This window comes from Salmo salar, unplaced genomic scaffold (assembly GCF_965601325.2).
Source record: "Salmo salar unplaced genomic scaffold, fSalSal1 ptg000432l, whole genome shotgun sequence".
NCBI classification, from domain to species: domain Eukaryota; kingdom Metazoa; phylum Chordata; class Actinopteri; order Salmoniformes; family Salmonidae; genus Salmo; species Salmo salar.
In genome coordinates this window covers 2,708,586-2,728,944 of record NW_027675387.1, presented here as the reverse complement: position 1 = coordinate 2,728,944, position 20,359 = coordinate 2,708,586, and the positions used below count along the sequence as shown (strand labels likewise).

General features: G+C 41.6%; 1 protein-coding gene across 1 annotated transcript; it reads left to right on the top strand.

Moving 5' to 3' along the window:
• Positions 1-2,362: 2,362 nt before the first annotated feature.
• LOC145876085 (uncharacterized) lies at positions 2,363-15,715 on the top strand. The gene is made up of 2 exons (XM_082971872.1): positions 2,363-2,851; positions 12,066-15,715. The coding sequence occupies exons 1-2, from the start codon at positions 2,533-2,535 to the stop codon at positions 13,025-13,027; spliced, it is 1,281 nt and encodes a 426-aa protein (XP_082827998.1). The 5' UTR covers positions 2,363-2,532; the 3' UTR covers positions 13,028-15,715.
• Positions 15,716-20,359: the final 4,644 nt, after the last annotated feature.

Below are 20,359 nucleotides of genomic sequence, written 5' to 3'. Positions count from 1 at the left end.
TCTGGAGCATCAATGTAACCTCTCAAATTCATAGACAGGTGTCGCGTCTTTTTTTACCCAAAAGTAGTTTTTTACCCGGAGACTGTAGTGCTACTTTCTCAAAATGAACATAAATGCTGTAGGGGGAGGGTTCTGGTGTTTTACCAGGAGACTGGGGCCGATCCCCATTTAGGAATGTATGTCTTGCTTACTCACACTCTGCATGTGTTGATACCTGGCTGAAAACCCTCACAGTTGTTGGCCAACAGATTTTGTCATGGAGTTTTCATTCAATAGGGTTTAGAGTACATTTCATCTTAAGCCATTCTTTTAAATACGGTAATACCTTTAATTAGAATGTTGTGCCTTTAAATACCTTTTCATTCTAATTTTGTTGACGGACTCAATAGAATACACGGAGTCAGAAACTAGGGATCAATTCAAGAAAGTCATCATTCGTCTCTGTTTCAACACCAACTGGTAGATTTAAAAATACTCTGATCTTGTAGATTATTTAGGTACATTTTAGGGTTAGGAAAGTATGTATGAATCATAAAAACAATAGTCCTATAAATCTACCCTAATTCTTACTAATCATGGAAGTTTGATGACAACGGCCCAATCCTACATTTACATAAGTGTTCAGACCCTTAACTCAGTACTTTGTTGAAACAGCGATTACAGCCTTGAGTCTTCTTGGGTATGACACTAGAAGCTTGACACACCTGTATTTGGGTAGTTTCTTCCATTCTTCTCTGCAGATCCTCTCAAGCTCTGTCAGGTTGGATGGGGAGCATCGCTGCACAACTATTTTCAGGTCTCTCCAGAGATGTTTGATCGGGTTCAAGTCCGGGCTCTGGCTGGACCACTCAAGGACAACAGTGCAATAATATGTAACAACTTCACAACAAATACACACATCTAAAGTAAAGGAATGGAATTAAGAATATATAAATATTTGGACGAGCAATGTCAGAGTGGCATAGACTAAAATACAGTAGAATAGTATAGAATACAGTATATACATATGAGATGAGTAATACATAGACAGATACAGTAGAATATGATAGAATACAGTATATACATATGAGATGAGTAATACATAGACAGATACAGTAGAATAGTATAGAATACAGTATATACATATGAGATGAGTAATACAGTAGAATACAGATACAGTAGAATAGGATAGAACCTAGTCTGTTCATTATATACTTCAACATTATGTATTGTTACACCATGTAGGAGCAGTATAGACCTAGTCTGTTCATTATATACATCTACATGATGTATTGTTACACCATGTAGGAGCAGTATAGACCTAGTCTGTTCATTATATACATCTACATGATGTATTGTTACACCATGTAGGAGCAGTATAGACCTAGTCTGTTCATTATATACATCTACATGATGTATTGTTACACCATGTAGGAGCAGTATAGACCTAGTCTGTTCATTATATACATCTACATGATGTATTGTTACACCAACACAAAAAAAGGAAATTATATTATTTTATACTAATACAATTGCTCAGAGAAAGAGATTTAGTTTAAAATGTAATTCTCAAAAGGTTGGGGTCTGAATTATTGCCACCCATGTTTTCAGTACTCCAGCACCCTCCCCTTGGGAGGATAACGACACTGAAATGTTTAATGAGATTAGAGAACACATTGGGTGGGATCTTAGACCATTCCTCCATACAGAATCTCTCCGTGTCCTTGATTTATTTAGTCTGTCTTATGGACTGCCCTGTTCAATTCAAACCACAGATTTTCAATGGAGTTCAAGTCCGAAGACTGAGATGGCCATTAAAAATGTTGATTTTTGTGCCCAATTAACCATTTCTTTGTGGATATTGATGTGTCTTGCTGGAAGATCCTCTTATGGCCAAGTTTCAGCCTCCTAGCAGAGAGGTAACCAGGTTTTGGGCTAAAATATCCTGGTAGTGGGTAAAGTTAATTTATTTATTTCATACAGTAATTTTTGCTCATCATTATCAAGGGTACCAATAACTAGGTGCTTATTTTGATATCTAGTTATTTGACTGAATCAGAAATACAGATGTGGAGTAGATGTAGAGTTTGTTTTAAATTCTCATAAAAAATCTGAACTAATCAAACACTTGTTGCTCTTTGTACTTGTTGATATAATATTCATATTTAATGGAGAGAAAAAAACGTTTCCCTAAACTGCTTTATAATATTATAATTCAATGAAAGAATAAAAATAGTTTTCCCTCCTCAACTGCGTTTCCTCCCTCCAGACAGCAGATGGCGATATGTGTCTTTCAGGCGATGTTTCTAGTGTGACGTATAATCTAGTGGACGGAACGCTTCTTCAACAACTGCAGCCACCTCGGTAGCTCGCTAGCCGACAAAGTCGGAACATTCAAGTTCTTTAGACAATTTCGTGGTTTAATTGCCACTATGATTCAAACATACTTATGTGGAAACAACTAGCTACCCCATTTAATTTCATATTTACGTTGTAAGTCAACTATCTGGCTGGTTAAGTTAGCATTAGCCTAGCTAGCTAACATCCCCGACCATGCGCTCACTAAGCTACTCTCCTCCTGCTAAAGAGACGGAGAAAGAGGGACTGTGGCAGAACGTTGTCGTGAAAGAGGAAGAGCAGGATGTTACATTACAAAGACAAGTAGAAGGTGAGGCTGTTACCGTGAAAGAAGAAGAGAAAGACGCTTTCAGAGTGAAAGACGAGGAGGAAGATGCCGTTTTTGGAGTGGAGGATGAAGTGAAAGAAGATGAAGACGTTTTTGGAATGAAGGATGAAGAGGGGGAGATTACTGTCACATTAGAGGAGGACGAAGAAGAGAAGACTGGAGAACTGATTATTACCAGTAAATACAGTGAGTACTATCTAATAAAACAGGGACATTGATCTGATTAACACCAGTAAATACAGTGAGTACTATCAAATAAAACAGGGACATTGATCTGATTAACACCAGTAAATACAGTGAGTACTATCTAATAAAACAGGGACCTTGATCTGATTAACACCAGTAAATACAGTGAGTACTATCTAATAAAACAGGGACATTGATCTGATTAACACCAGTAAATACAGTGAGTACTATCTAATAAAACAGGGACATTGATCTGATTAACACCAGTAAATACAGTGAGTACTATCTAATAAAACAGGGACATTGATCTGATTAACACCAGTAAATACAGTGAGTACTATCTAATAAAACAGGGACATTGATCTGATTAACACCAGTAAATACAGTGAGTACTATCTAATAAAACAGGGACATTGATCTGATTAACACCAGTAAATACAGTGAGTACTATCTAATAAAACAGGGACATTGATCTGGTTAACACCAGTAAATACAGTGAGTACTATCTAATAAAACAGGGGCATTGATCTGGTTAACACCAGTAAATACAGTGAGTACTATCTAATAAAACAGGGACACAAACTCTGCAGATGTTGAACTAATGTGTGATTTTTAAAAGGGCATTCTACACTCAAATATGTTTTTGTACTGTATGAATTGTTCACTTTTCCTGTTGAAAAGTGATATAAATACAGTAAAGTATAAACACACTAATGGGAAACAAATAAATGTTTTGAGCAAAATAGTGTTTTTTTTAACAACTGCAAACTAGAAGGAGTGAGTGATGTCATAGTAAGGCCTTCAAGGAGTTGGCTTGATGGGAAGTCGTGATGTCATCCAATAGGAGACTGATCTTCATGTGAATATTCATTATTCTTTTTAAAATCCTTCATGTTCTGTCAAGTTGGTTGTTGATCATTGCTAGAAAGCCATTTTCAAGTCTTGCTATAGATTTTAAAGACGATTTAAGTCCAAACTGTAACTAGGCCAATCAGGAACATTCAATGTCATCTTGGTAAGCTCCTCCAGTGTAGATTTGGCCTTGTGGTTTAGGTTATTGTCCTGTTAGGAAAGTTGTTTGTATTCAGATCTCTGAAATGCTCTCTACCTACGTAACATTTAGTGTCTCCTTATGTTACGCTGGAAAAACAGTTTTCATGGATACAGAAATCCTAAATCATTTCAGAGTTTGCTAATCCAATGGTTCTAACCAAGAGTGACCTTAACTTTATTGACAACTCCCAAATGGATACTGTCATTAATGTGGTTCTTCAATAATTACACATAATACATAATACTTTAGCTGTTTAGTTACAGTCACATGTTCAACTATCATCAGCTGATCCAGGAAATCATTTTCTGAATGACAGTCACATGACAAACATGACGACATGCAACAACAACCAAAGTGCTTCTTCATTCATTACTCTGGTAAAGACAGTTATACTGTGCTCCACATTGGATCCAACACCCCTAACAAATTGATTTTTATAATGCGTTATTGTCTGATTGATTTACAGTAGGGTCTCATTACTCTGTTTGTGCACAGAGATACACTCCACGTTGGATCCAACATTCCTACTTTGGTCATAATGTGTAGAGAACTGTTCCTTGATGGATAGGCTATTGTTCAACACACAGAGCTATTTTCCTATATTCAGGACATTTAGAATGACAACACATTACAGAGTAGCCTAGTGGGATTATTCACAAAATTATTTGGTGATCAGGTTATGAAATGTCATGACAAAGACATTTTAATTTCCATGTTTCACCTGAAATATTAAATGATTTATAGTCCTACGGCTATGTTGTTGTTAGATAAAGTTATGGGTCCTACAGTAGGTCTATGTTATTGTTAGGTGAAGTTATGGGTCCTACAGTAGGTCTATGTTATTGTTAGGTGAAGTTATGGGCCAATTTGTTAAACACTTAGTGTACAAACCCTTATTGTCAGGCTGATGGAAAAGCTAGCCAAAGAGCATTTAACTGGTTGAAGTGTTTAACTATAAATCAGTTGATTTGTGACAATAACACAAACATATTAAGCAGGAGATTCAAACGAGCCTTACAATTATAATCCAAAAGTAATGTGAAATGTACTCATCATCAACCTGTAAATGGAGGCTATTTTTGCTGTCAGCCTATGAGAACTCCCCTGAGTTTCCCCCACGGTGGTGAATTAGTGAGTAGACACAGAGCTTAATGTGAGTTTCCTTGAGTAGCACTCCTGATCTTGCGCTGTAATATTCAGAATACATTGTGAAAAACTAAAATCTTAGCTCACCATTTTTGCTCCAGGCAGATATACTACATCCATAACTAGTGGTTTCCTCATTAGCAGATATACTATATCCATAACTAGTGGTTTCCTCATTACCAGATATACTACATCCATAACTAGTGGTTTCCTCATTACCAGATATACTACATCCATAACTAGTGGTTTCCTCATTAGCAGATATACTACATCCATAACTAGTGGTTTCCTCATTACCAGATATACTACATCCATAACTAGTGGTTTCCTCATTACCAGATATACTATATCCATAACTAGTGGGTTCCTCATTACCAGATATACTACATCCATAACTAGTGGTTTCCTCATTACCAGATATACTACATCCATAACTAGTGGGTTCCTCATTACCAGATATACTACATCCATAACTAGTGGTTGCCTCATTACCAGATATACTACATCCATAACTAGTGGTTTCCTCATTACCAGATATACTACATCCTTAACTAGTGGGTTCCTCATTACCAGATATACTACATACATAACTAGTGGTTTCCTCATTACCAGATATACTACATCCATAACTAGTGGTTTCCTCATTACCAGATATACTACATCCATAACTAGTGGTTTCCTCATTAGCAGGGAGGAGTTTCTGCAACCAAATTGTGTCGCCCTTATAGTCCAAACACAGAAAGGGGCCTATATTGGAGACCAAAAGTCTCATCATTTTTGCTCCAGGCAGATATACTACATCCATAACTAGTGGTTTCCTCATTACCAGATATACTACATCCATAACTAGTGGTTTCCTGTTACGTGAATTAAGTTATCAATGTTCTTAATCCGAACTTCAATTAAACTACTCAGTCTGCCCCCCCCAGAGTGTGTTAGATTCTGGTTGAATGAAGCAGACGGATAGCCAGCCTACAAGGGTCTAAACGTTAATTTATGAGAGCTCTGAAAATCCTTACAATGTACTAAGCCTTTTATATTAACACACACACACACACACCAGTACAGAACTCCACCAAGCAGTACCCAGACCACCTGTCTCCTTATCCGTTCCCAGGCCGTTGTTTCTCTCCCTAACTTAACCTGTTGGGTCTAGGGGGCAGCATTTGCACGTCTGGATAAAAAAAATGTACCCGATTTAATCTGGTTACTAATCCTACCCAGTAACTAGAATATGCATATACTTATTATATATGGATAGAAAACACTCTAAAGTTTCCAAAACTGTTTGAATGGTGTCTGTGAGTATAACAGAACTAATTTGGCAGGCAAAACCCTGAGACATTTTCTGACAGGAAGTGGATACCTGATGTGTTGTATTGATTTTAAACCTATCCCATTGAAAAACACAGGGGTTTAGGAATATTTTGGCACTTCCTATTGCTTCCACTAGATGTCACCAGCCTTTACAAAGTGTTTTGAGTCTTCTGGAGGGAGATCTGACCGAACAAGAGCCATGGAACGGTGATGTCCCATTAGACACCTGGCGCGCTACTTCATGTTGGGTACCCTCGTTCCAATACGTTATAAAAGGCTATGCATTCGTCCACCTTGAATATTATTCATGTTCTGGTTAAAAAAGGCCCTAATGATTTATGCTATACAACGTTTGACATGTTTGAACGAACGGAAATATATTTTTTCCCCTCGTTCATGACGAGAAGTCCGGCTGGCTTACATCATGTGCTAACGAGACGGAGATTTTTGGACATAAATGATGAGCTTTTTTGAACAAAACTACATTCGTTATGGACCTGTGATACCTGGAAGTGACATCTGATGAAGAGAATCAAAGGTAATGGATTATTTACATAGTATTTTCGATTTTAGATCTCCCCAACATGACGTCTAGTCTGTATCGCAACGCGTATTTTTCTGGGCACAGTGCTCAGATTATTGCAAAGTGTGATTTCCCAGTAAGGTTATTTTTAAATCTGGCAAGTTGATTGCGTTCAAAAGATGTAAATCTATAATTCTTTAAATGACAATATAATATTTTACCAATGTTTTCTAATTTTAATTATTTAATTTGTGACGCTGACTTGACTGCCGGTTATTGGAGGGAAACGATTTCCTCAACATCAATGCCATAGTAAAACGCTGTTTTTGTATATAAATATGAACTTGATAGAACTAAAAATGCATGCATTGTCTAACATAATGTCCTAGGAGTGTCATCTGATGGAGATTGTAAAAGGTTAGTGTATCATTTTAGCTGGTTTTATGGTTTTGGTGACCCTGTCTTTGACTTGACAAAACATTACACACAACTCTTGTAAATGTACTGTCCTAACATACTCTAAATTTATGCTTTCGCCGTAAAACCTTTTTGAAATCGTAAAACGTGGTTAGATTAAGGAGATGTTTATCTTTCAAATGGTGTAACATAGTTGTATTTTTGAAAAATTTGAATTTTGACATTTATTTGGATTCAAATTTGCCGCTCTTGAAATGCACCTGCTGTTGATGGAGTGCACCACAGGTGGCACGCTAGCGTCCCACCTAGCCCCAAGAGGTTAAGGAGGCCTCTTCTCCTGTTCCTTCCCAAGGTCGTCTTATCAACTCTGCCCTGCTCATTTTTTGAAGTGGTACCCGTGTCTTACTCACACACAGTATTGCACAGTATTAACCCATTATTATAGCCTTAATTCGAATACATTTCAACAGGTTATAGGGTTTCTGAGTGAAATCATTTAGTCAAACTTTTAGTCATATTTTACATTTTACATTTAAGTCATTTAGCAGACGCTCTTATCCAGAGCGACTTACAAATTGGTGCATTCACCTTATGATATCCAGTGGAACAACCACTTTACAATAGTGCATCTAAATCTTTTAGGGGAGGGGGGGGGGGTTAGAAGGATTACTTTATCCTATCCTAGGTATTCCTTAAAGAGGTGGGGTTTCAGGTGTCTCCGGAAGGTGGTGATTGACTCCACTGTCCTGGCGTCGTGAGGGAGCTTGTTCCACCATTGGGGTGCCAGAGCAGCGAACAGTTTTGACTGGGCTGAGCGGGAACTGTGCTTCCTCAGAGGTAGGGAGGCGAGCAGGCCAGAGGTGGATGAACGCAGTGCCCTTGTTTGGGTGTAGGGCCTGATCAGAGCCTGAAGGTACGGAGGTGCCGTTCCCCTCACAGCTCCGTAGGCAAGCAGATGCGAGCTTCAACTGGAAGCCAGTGGAGAGAGCGGAGGAGCGGGGTGACGTGAGAGAACTTGGCAAGGTTGAATACCAGACGGGCTGCGGCGTTCTGGATGAGTTGTAGGGGTTTAATGGCACAGGCAGGGAGCCCAGCCAACAGCGAGTTGCAGTAATCCAGACGGGAGATGACAAGTGCCTGGACTAGGACCTGTGCCGCTTCCTGTGTGAGGCAGGGTCGTACTCTGCGAATGTTGTAGAGCATGAACCTACAGGATCGGGTCACCGCCTTGATGTTAGTGGAGAACGACAGGGTGTTGTCCAGGGTCATGCCAAGGTTCTTAGCACTCTGGGAGGAGGACACAAGGGAGTTGTCAACCGTGATGGTGAGATCATGGAACGGGCAGTCCTTCCCCGGGAGGAAGAGCAGCTCCGTCTTGCCGAGGTTCAGCTTGAGGTGGTGATCCGTCATCCACACTGATATGTCTGCCAGACATGCAGAGATGCGATTCGCCACCTGGTTATCAGAAGGGGGAAATGAGAAGATTAATTGTGTGTCGTCTGCATAGCAATGATAGGAGAGACCATGTGAGGATATGACAGAGCCAAGTGACTTGGTGTATAGTGAGAATAGGAGAGGGCCTAGAACAGAGCCCTGGGGGACACCAGTGGTGAGAGCACGTGGTGCGGAGACAGATTCTCGCCACGCCACCTGGTAGGAGCGACCTGTCAGGTAGGACGCAATCCAAGCGTGGGCCGCGCCGGAGATGCCCAGCTCGGAGAGGGTGGAGAGGAGGATCTGATGGTTCACAGTATCAAAGGCAGCAGATAGGTCTAGAAGGATGAGAGCAGAGGAGAGAGAGTTAGCTTTAGCAGAGCGGAGAGCCTCCGTGACACAGAGAAGAGCAGTCTCAGTTGAATGCCCAGTCTTGAAACCTGACTGATTAGGATCAAGAAGGTCATTCTGAGAGAGATAGCTGGCCAAGGACGGCACGTTCAAGAGTTTTGGAGAGAAAAGAAAGAAGGGATACTGGTCTGTAGTTGTTGACATCGGAGGGATCGAGTGTAGGTTTTTTCAGAAGGGGTGCAACTCTCGCTCTCTTGAAGACGGAAGGGACGTAGCCAGCGGTCAAGGATGAGTTGATGAGCGAGGTGAGGTAGTGGAGAAGGTCTCCGGAAATGGTCTGGAGAAGAGAGGAGGGGATAGGGTCAAGTGGGCAGGTTGTTGGGCGGCCGGCCGTCACAAGACGCGAGATTTCATCTGGAGAGAGAGGGGAGAAAGAGGTCAAAGCACAGGGTAGGGCAGTGTGAGCAGGACCAACGGTGTCGTTTGACTTAGCAAACGAGGATCGGATGTCATCAACCTTCTTTTCAAAATGGTTGACGAAGTCATCCGCAGAGAGGGAGTGGGGTGGGGGGGGGAGGATTCAGGAGGGAGGAGAAGGTAGCAAAGAGCTTCCTAGGGTTAGAGGCAGATGCTTGGAATTTAGAGTGGTAGAAAGTGGCTTTAGCAGCAGAGACAGAAGAGGAAAATGTAGAGAGGAGGGAGTGAAAGGATGCCAGGTCCGCAGGGAGGCGAGTTTTCCTCCATTTCCGCTCGGCTGCCCGGAGCCCTGTTCTGTGAGCTCGCAGTGAGTCGTCGAGCCATGGAGCAGGAGGGGAGGACCGAGCCGGCCTGGAGGATTAGGGGACAGAGAAAATCAAAGGATGCAGAAAGGGAGGAGAGGAGGGTTGAGGAGGCAGAATCAGGAGATAGGTTGGAGAAGGTTTGAGCAGAGGGAAGAGATGATAGGATGGAAGAGGAGAGAGTAGCGGGAGAGGGAGAGCGAAGGTTGGGACGGCGCAATACCATCCGAGTAGGGGCAGAGTGAGAAGTGTTGGATGAGAGCGAGAGGGAAAAGGATACAAGGTAGTGGTCGGAGACTTGGAGGGGAGTTGCAATGAGATTAGTGGAAGAACAGCATCTAGTAAAGATGAGGTCAAGCGTATTGCCTGCCTTGTGAGTAGGGGGGGAAGGTGAGAGGGTGAGGTCAAAAGAGGAGAGGAGTGGAAAGAAGGAGGCAGAGAGGAATGAGTCAAAGGTAGACGTGGGGAGGTTAAAGTCACCCAGAACTGTGAGAGGTGAACCATCCTCAGGAAAGGAACTTATCAAGGCGTCAAGCTCATTGATGAACTCTCCAAGGGAACCTGGAGGGCGATAAATGATAAGGATGTTAAGCTTGAAAGGGCTGGTAACTGTGACAGCATGGAATTCAAATGAGGAGATAGACAGATGGGTCAGGGGAGAAAGAGAGAATGTCCACTTGGGAGAGATGAGGATTCCAGTGCCACCACCCCGCTGGCTCGATGCTCTAGGGGTATGCGTGAACACGTGGGCAGACGAGGAGAGAGCAGTAGGAGTCGCAGTGTTATCTGTGGTAATCCATGTTTCCGTCAGCGCCAGGAAGTCTAGGGACTGGAGGGTAGCATAGGCTGAGATGAACTCAGCCTTGTTGGCCGCAGACCGGCAGTTCCAGAGGCTGCCGGAGACCTGGAACTCCACGTGGGTCGTGCGCGCTGGGACCACCAGGTTAGAGTGGCAGCGGCCACGCGGTGTGAAGCGTTTGTATGGCCTGTGCAGAGGGGAGAGAACAGGGATAGACAGACACATAGTTGACAAGCTACAGAAGAGGCTACGCTAATGCAAAGGAGATTGGAATGACAAGTGGACTACACGTCTCGAATGTTCAGAAAGTTAAGCTTACGTTGCAAAAATCTTATTGACTAAAATGACGAAAATGCTAGCTAACTAACACTAACACTACACTAATCAAGTCGTTCCGTTGTAATGTGATAGTTTCTACATTGCTGCTAGTCGGTAGAGGTTGGCTATTATACAAAAGCAACTTTGTAGCTAGCTAACATAACACTAATCAAGACGTTCCTTTGTAATGTATTTAGTTTCTACAATGCTGCTCGTCGGTAATAGTTGGCTAGGTATGGAACAATGGCGTCGCGGGGGACGGAAATAGCTGGCTAGCTAACCTCGATAATTACTAAACTACACAATTATCAAGCTATGACAAAGACAACTATGTAGCTAGCTAGCTAACACTGCACTAGTCAAACCGTTCCGTTGTAATGTATTAGTATCTACAGCGCTGCTAATCGGTAACGGTTGTTTAGCTAGCAAACCCACTAGCTAGCAGTGGGTTTGATGACTAGGTGTGTTGACTAAGTCTGGAGTCAGGACAAGGCGTCGCGTCGCGGCTGGCTAGCTAACCTCGATAATTACTCTAAACTACACAATTATCTTTGATAGCTAAGAAAAATTGCTCAGATCAAACAAACCAAACCGTTGTAATGTAAAGAAGTGTAGTATTACCTGTGAAGCGAAGTGCGACTGCTCGCTCCGGAGTGGAGCGAGCAGTCCATTACATTTCCTCATTACCAGATATACTACATCCATAACTATCGGTTTCCTCATTAGCAGGGAGGAGTTTCTGCAACCAAATTGTGTGTGCTTTGCCCTCGTGCCGCAATTGTCGCAAACACAGAAAGGGACCCAAATTGGAGACCAAAAGTCGTCTGGCACACTGCTTAGAGTTTCAACAACATGAATAACTTATTTATAGCCTACAATCATCGATGTTACTACTAATGTGAAAACAAGACAAAATATGACTATTGTTGCTATCTTGACTGTGTTTATTTTCAAATTTAACAGACGTCAATTGTTGTACAACTTCATGGGTACGCTCTGGGCATCACCCTTTACCTCAAATAAACAGTGGATTTTTGTTGTGGGCATTTAACCATCTGACGTTGTCATTCACACAGGAGAGAGAAGTGACTATCGTGGATCCTCTGGGGAGCCTCAACAACCTCATGATGCTGACGAGGCAGAGAAGAGTCTCTCCAGATCAGAACTCCTCAAGAAACACCAGCAGAGACCCACAGGGAAGAAATCTCACTGCTCCTCTGACTGTGGGAAAAGATTCAACTCTTCAGTAAAACTTAAAATACACCAGAGAACACACAAAGGAGAGAAATCTTATAGCTGTGATAAATGTGGGAAGAGTTGTACTACATCAAGCCAGCTGACTTTACACCAGAGAATACACACAGGAGAGAAACCTTATAGCTGTGATCAATGTGGGAAGAGTTTTGGTCACTCGAGCAATCTGACAGTACACCAGAGAATACACACAGGAGAGAAACCCTGTAGCTGTGATCAATGTGGGAAGAGTTTTACTACATCTGGCTCTCTGACTGTACACCAGAGAACACACACAGGAGAGAAACCTTATAGCTGTGGTCAATGTGGGAAGAGTTTTGTTCAATCTGGAGAGCTGACAGTGCACCAGAGAATACACACAGGAGAGAAACCTTATAGCTGTGATCAATGTGGGAAGAGTTTTACTACATCTAGATTTCTGACTGTACACCAGAGAATACACACAGGAGAGAAACCTTATAGCTGTGGTCAATGTGGGAAGAGTTTTGGTCAGTCTAGCCAGCTGACATTACACCAGAGAACACACACAGGAGAGAAACCTTATAGCTGTGGCCAATGTGGGAAGAGTTTTGGTCAGTCTAGCCAACTGACTCTACACCAGAGAATACACACAGGAGAGAAACCTTATAGCTGTGGTCAATGTGGGAAGAGTTTTGGTCAATCTAGCAATCTGACAGTGCACCAGAGAAGACACACAGGAGAGAAACCCTATAGCTGTGATCAATGTGGGAAGAGATACTGTCGTAAAATATCTCTGATCAAACATCAGAAAATACATACATGAAGGATTTGTTTCATGATATCAATGAATTAATGTCACAATATAGAATGTTTTAACATTGTAGTAGGAGTATTTTAATGATGTCAATGTAGAACACTAAACGTTTGTCCCCTGTTCTATTGATTTCAACATGATATGGATATTAGCCTCAGGGGGAAAATCCAGGCTCTGAAATGGAAGAGTACTATTTATGAGATTTAACAAAAAGTGATTAACACAAAAAGGGTTGTGTTACACTTACCATGTTGGTTACCCACTGGAATCAAAATGAAACACTTCAAAATGTTTAGGTTTTCAATATATCCCAAACTTCTTCTGCATATTGGTTATTGATTTGGACACGTTGCAACTGTGTTTTGACATTGCACTATTCTCATTTAGCAAAATGGAATTGAAAAGACGTTGAAAATAAGACTAAAAGTCCAATATATGTTCGGTTGTAGTTGAAAAGATGTCGTTTTTTTCAATGACTTGAAAACAACTTAATTTCAACATACTTGCAGCCTATACACCTATAATCAATTTTATTAACAATCTTACATCACTCCAGTATTTATTTACAACATTCAAGTGCTAATTGTCTTTATTCCACTACTGAAGAAGAATGACTCAAATCACCTCATATTTCAAACATCCAGCCTGACAAAATATACATTTTTTATCATTCCATGTCTCACCATTAAGTTAATTATTGCCAATACATATTAACAAAGGGGTGTATATTTGGTTTTGATATTTCATATTTACAATTATGTAACATTTAGTAATCATAGTTATTCATGCAACCAACTGACAATTTTTGGTACAATTATATTGGAATTGTTGCCCTGCTTTTAGAATATCAGGGTTCATTCTCAGATGTGCCAAACCAAATGTACTAGAGCATGACATTGGGGACTGGGCCCCGATCCAACAACATGCCTATCTAGTGAACCCTGAAAAGAGAGAGAAGCTCTGCAGTGAGGTGGAAAGTTACTACGGATATTGCAGGAGTTTCCTCTTGAAATCAGACATGTCCGTGGTAAGGACAACTTGGTTTCTGATTATCTCAAGGGTTGGCAGTCAAAAAGATGTGTTTTGCGTTTAGCCATTTAACCAGTGAGTTGCCATGGATCACAATTTATTTTGACACGTTTTTCCGTGTTGGAGATGAGTTTTATCTCTTATTCTTTTCAGTATTGAAAGTGCGCTGTTGGTTAGGGGCTCGTAAGTAAGCTTTCCAGTGTTGTATCCGGCGCATGTGACTATTACAATTTGATTTGAGTTTTGTTTGGGCTCGTTCTAGAAGCTAGTGAGTTTTAGGAAGACGAGAGTTCTAGAAGCTAGTGAGTTTTAGGAAGACGAGAGTTCTAGAAGCTAGTGAGTTTTAGGAAGACAAGAGTTCTAGAAGCTAGTGAGGTTTAGGAAGACGAGAGTTCTAGAAGCTAGTGGGATTTAGGAAGAGGAGAGTTCTAGAAGCTAGTGAGTTTTAGGAAGACAAGAGTTCTAGAAGCTAGTGAGGTTTAGGAAGACAAGAGTTCTAGAAGCTAGTGAGTTTTAGGAAGAGGAGAGTTCTAGAAGCTAGTGAGATTTAGGAAGACGAGAGTTCTAGAAGCTAGTGGGATTTAGGATTCTATGGAAAGAAAAAGGAGAAAAAATAATACTATTGTAAATTATTATTTAGAAATATGTGTTTTTTCTTGTTTTTAATTGTTGACATCCAGTAGACACCATGTTTATATTGGTGAAGGTGAAGCATTGTAGATGATTATGTGAAATGGAAGTTGTAGTGATACTCTGAATGAAAAGCCAACTGACATGCTTCAACACCTGCATTGCATTGCTTGCTATTTGGGGTTTTAGGCTGGGTTTCTGTACAGCACTTTGTGACATCAGCTGATGTAAGAAGGGCTTTATAAATACATTTGATTTATTGATTGTACAACTGAAATGTGTCTTGGGTGCACTGATTGGTGTCACCTCGTTAGCACGTAGGACGCACTGATTGGTGTCACCTCGTTAGTCAGTATGTGTTACACCTGTGCTGGCTTGTCCATCTCGTTAGTGGGAAGGTGTTTCACCTGAGCTGGTCCAGGTTCTATTTAAGAGTGTCTGGCCCAGTGCTCCAGTTGTCTTGATACATGTGGAGAGTCAACACCTTTAGTTGCTCCACCTTTTTGGTTTACTTCCTGTCTTTAAGTTTGGTGTGGGTTTTTCTTTTGTTTGTCTCTTCTTGGGCAGATTTAGTGGGTCTCATGGTGGGTGTCTTTTAGGTCCCAGTTGTTGTTACTAGTCAACTTCCAGTGGACACCCCCATAGTGTCTTTCAGAGCCCCTCCTAAAAAACAAGCTTATATTTTGGGTTGGATGTTGCATCCAATTAATATTTTAATCAATGGCATTTCATCCTCTTATGTTTGTGTACTAAGTATTTGTTTTTTCCTGTGAAGACATTGTGTTGCATCATGTCATATCAGAGACCCTCCTAAAGAACACACTTATATTTTGGGTTGGATATTGCATCCAAGGAATATTTTAATCAATGGCATTTCCTTAGAATGCTCATTAGTCTTTCAGTTGTTACGTCTTCTGTTTGTTGTGTACTAAATATTTGTTTATTTTCATTGTCTTTTATTTGTTTTTTCCTGTGAAGCCATTGTGTTGCATCCATGTCTGACATGTGCTGTATAAATAAAGCTTGATTTGATTTGAACATATTGCAAAACTAATGAACCCTATGACCGACCAATCAACAGACTCTTGGTCCACCTTAGTATGAAAAACTGTATCAATCCCACTTTTCCAGCCTGCTGAAGGCGTGGTGGAGCGGTAAACACCACCCCCGGCTCTACCAGGGGCTTGAGGTGGTCTCCCACAGCTCTGCTTATGTCATGTTCTGTGGCCTTGCTGTTCCATTTATTGACTGTCCCTGCAACACAGAAACACATTTAGTCATATTATATAAAACACTCAAAGTAATGGATATGGAGCATCTATGGCCTCAGTTACACCTGGCACCTAAATGCGACTTCTGTCTTCCGATCACTCTAAGCTGCATTAGGTTCAGATCTACCAGGATGGGCTTTTGATATAGTATGGATACAGTCAGGCCACTGAATATGCATCATCAATGTAAAGAGATGGGGTGAATGAGTGGGGAAAGGTACATTTTACACAAATTACCTTCATAATAAATCAAATGTTATTTGTCACATACAGGTGTTCAGCAGATGTTATTGCGGGTGTAGCGAAATGCTTGTGTTCCTAGCTCCAACAGTGCAGCAATATCTAACAACTTCACAACAAATACCTAATACACACAAATGTAAGTAATGGAATAAGAATATATAAATATATGGACGAGTGATGTCAGAGCAGCATAGACAGATACAGTAGATAGTATAGAATACAGTATATACATATGAGATGAGTAATACATAGACTAAGATACAGTAGAATAGTATAGAATACAGTATATACATATGAGATGAGTAATACATAGACTAAGATACAGTAGAATACAGTATATACATATGAGATGAGTAATACATAGACTAAGATACAGTAGAATACAGTATAGACATATGAGATGAGTAATACATAGACAGATACAGTAGAATAGGATAGAATACAGTATAGACATATGAGATGAGTAATACATAGACAGATACAGTAGAATAGTATAGAATACAGTATATACATATGAGATGAGTAATACAGTAGAATAGTATCGAATACAGTATATACATATGAGTGATACAGTAGAATACAGTATATACATATGAGATGAGTAATACATAGACATGGTTGTCTCACCATCATAAAAGTACACAGCGCAGAACGAACCACGCTACAAACCGGTTTGTAGCGTGGTTCGTTCTGCGTTGTGTACTTTTAATCAGGACACTGCCACAACTGGAATTATGATGGTTGAATCATGTTTATTGGTCCTGCACACGAAGAGACAACACACAATATGTTAGCCCTCGGTGCAGTCACAGCTCTCGGGCACCTTGCTAGCTGAAGGTCCGGCAAAAGAGAACGATAAAAGGGTACGTAAGTACGGATAACCCGCGATGGACCAAACCAAAATATACAAACTTTTACAATTAGGTGTATTTACAATATAGATATCAAAAAATGTTTGTACACGGAAAAATAACATTAACTATGCTGCTGTAATTAAATAAAGAAAACACATTGAATTATTATTATTGTTATTAACTTATTAACATCCCCTCTTGACCTGGCCTACTTGAACTGTCCTTGCGTGCAACTTGGTGCATAATCTAGGGGAACAACATCACTCTACTACATTCACCCCCATTGTTTTACACTAGATTATAGGCACAAAACAAAACACATTACCTCGAAGGTAACAAAGCAAAGAAAGAAAAAAAAATTCACACCCACAGAGCGACGGAGTAACCCAGTGTAGTCCCTTAAATCTAGACCCACAAATGGTCGATCAGCTGGAAAGCTATCCCGCGAAGGATTAGGAAAAATAAGAGGTAGCTAATCCCTTATTCAACCGTATACAAAAAATGCCAAATACATTTTATGCTGATGAACTACACACAAAGTTACATGAATTGTCAAAATTTTTAGACCAACCCACAAATCACTCTAAGACCCAGTTAGATTACCATATACACCCCAAAAAATGAAAAGGTAGGCAATATCCTACCGTCACTGAGAAACCAAGAACGGTTTCATTTCCTGTGTAGACATAGTTTGGATTAACCTATTCACTGGCTTAATAAATCTACCTAGTCTAGTCCGAACACCCTCACCCAAAAACCTAGCAGGAATGTCACGGACAGCACTAACCGTGCTCAGAGGTCTAACCTCAGGTTGGGGAATACTACAACTCGGCCTATCCGGAGCTAGCACACTTTCAGTTACAGACTCAACACTAGTAGTGTCAGACGACTGATCAGAATCCTGGTAGATTGCCACAGACCACACTGACAAAGCATCTTCAACTAAGTTAACAACATCTGTCACAGCACCATCCCCACTGAATGGAGTTTCGCCATCAGAACTCTTGTAGGCTTTGGGGATCTCTCTCTGGTCCACTTCTACTGAGCACACCTCACTGAAGGGGACGTCATATGGCCTTTCCACTTCACTTCCATCAACTGGGACTTCACCATCCTCTTGGAATATCCTCCCAGAAGACTCAGGAAGGCTACCCAGTGAACAGTCCTTGCGTCACTCCCATCCATTTTGCTGGACGTTGCAGACATCCCAGAGAACACGTCACCACCCGATAGATATCCGTGACTCTCAGGTTCCTCCCAAGAAGGCAAAGGCAGAAAGTTGACTGGCATAATCAGGTTCCTATGCACCGTCTTGATGCGTCCAGTGGTAGGGTGCTGTATACGATATGTGTTCAGTGAGCTGTTCTTCGCAACAACTATGTACACCGCACTGTCCCAGCGATCAGCCAGTTTCTTCTTGCACCTCTCTCCCTTGTTAGCAAGTAGAACTCTGTCTCCCTTCTCTACCGAATGACCCTTCGACCGTCTGTTGTAGGCCTCAGCTTGTCTCTTTTGTTGCTTACTAGCATGCTGCTGAGCCAATGTCATGGCTTCTCTCAGATCCTCACCCAAAGACTGGACATACTTATCCACATCGACCGTGTCCCCATCCAACAGCACACTTTCAAACATAACATCTACTGGCAACCTAGGGGTGCGTCCAAACATCAAGAAGAAGGGCGGAAACCCAGTAGTCTCGTGAACAGTGCAGTTATAGGAGAATGTCAATGTGTTCAACATCTGAGGCCATTTAGCCTTGGACCTAGCTGGCAGAGCTCTAATCATCCCACCCAGCGTGCGATTTAGACGTTCTGCTTGACCGTTCCCCATGGGATGATAAGGTGTGGTGTGGGACTTTCCAACACCAGAGAACTGAAGTAATTCTGCAATAAGTGAACTTTCAAAGTTAGCACCCCTGTCAGAATGGATACAATCAGCGAACCCATAAACGCAGAAGAAATTATTCCAGAGAACACGAGCCACAGTCTTAGCAGACTGGTTTGGACACGGATACACACATGCCAGCTTAGTAAAGTGATCAGTCACTACTAACACATCAATAGACTTGTTGTTTGAATCTTCTGCAGTCCAGAAATCAATACACACAAGTTCCAAAGGTGCCGTTGTCACAATGGAGACAAGTGGAGCTCTTGCTTCAGGCTCAGGTGCTTTACTCAACACGCATCTCTTACAGTGGGCCACGTATTCCTTGACATCCTTTTCCATAGAGTCCCAGTAAAACCGCTGTCTCGTAAGCCACAATGTGCGCTGCTGACCCTGATGACCAGCGTCATCATGAACTCCCTTCAACACAAGGCCTCTCAAAGACACAGGTACAACATACTGGAATATTTTCTTCTTACTCACTGGGTGTTTTGAGACACGATACAGAATCCCTAACCGCGTGGTGAGTTTTCCCCACTGTCTTAGAGTATAAACTGTTTCATTAGCTTCAAGGACTCGCTCTCTCCTAGATGGGCGCCGGCCTCTATCTACAAAGAACATGACTCTGCTGATGACAGGATCCAGTGACTGGTTATCATACAGCTCCTTGTGTGTAAAGACAGGTAAAGGGCTCTGACCCATGGACATCAACTTCTCAAGGTGCTGCGCATGTGAAATGGCCCTCACCGTGGCACCATCATCCCATCAGCGGTGAGCATGGAGGACAGCAGACACCTCTTCACAGGAAACCAACCCACTGACATCGTCTCCAGCTCTACTTAACTCACTCCCAGGAGCCATAGACGTTCCACAGCCAGCCTCGGGCTGTTCACAGGAGAGGCGGAACATGTCTTGAACATCATCCACTCGAAGACCTCTGGCTTCCTCCAGCAGGACATCATATGTAATTCTTGTCAGTCGGTGCAGAACTGTGGAGCGGACAAATGGCTCTCTGCTCAAAGCATCAGCAACGACATTCTTGGGACCCGGTATGTACTGGATATCAAAGTCAAAGGGTGCCAGCTTTGCGACCCATCTCTGGTCACATGCATCAAGTCTCGGCTTTGTAAGAATATATTTGAGTGGATTGTTGTCGGTCCACACAGTAAACTTATGCCCTCGCAGGCAATGGCTAAATTTATCATGAATGGCCCATTTCATGGCTAGAAATTCCAGCCGGTGAGCAGGATACTTGGATTGTGCATGATTAAGAGATTTACTAGCAAAAGCTATTGGCCTGGCTATTGCCGTCCCATCTTGCACTTGGGATAGTACAGCTCCCAAACCACTAGTAGATGCATCCACAGAAAGTAAAAATGGCTGAGAAAAATCTGGATGAGCCAGCAGTGCCTGGTCAACTAGTGCTGATT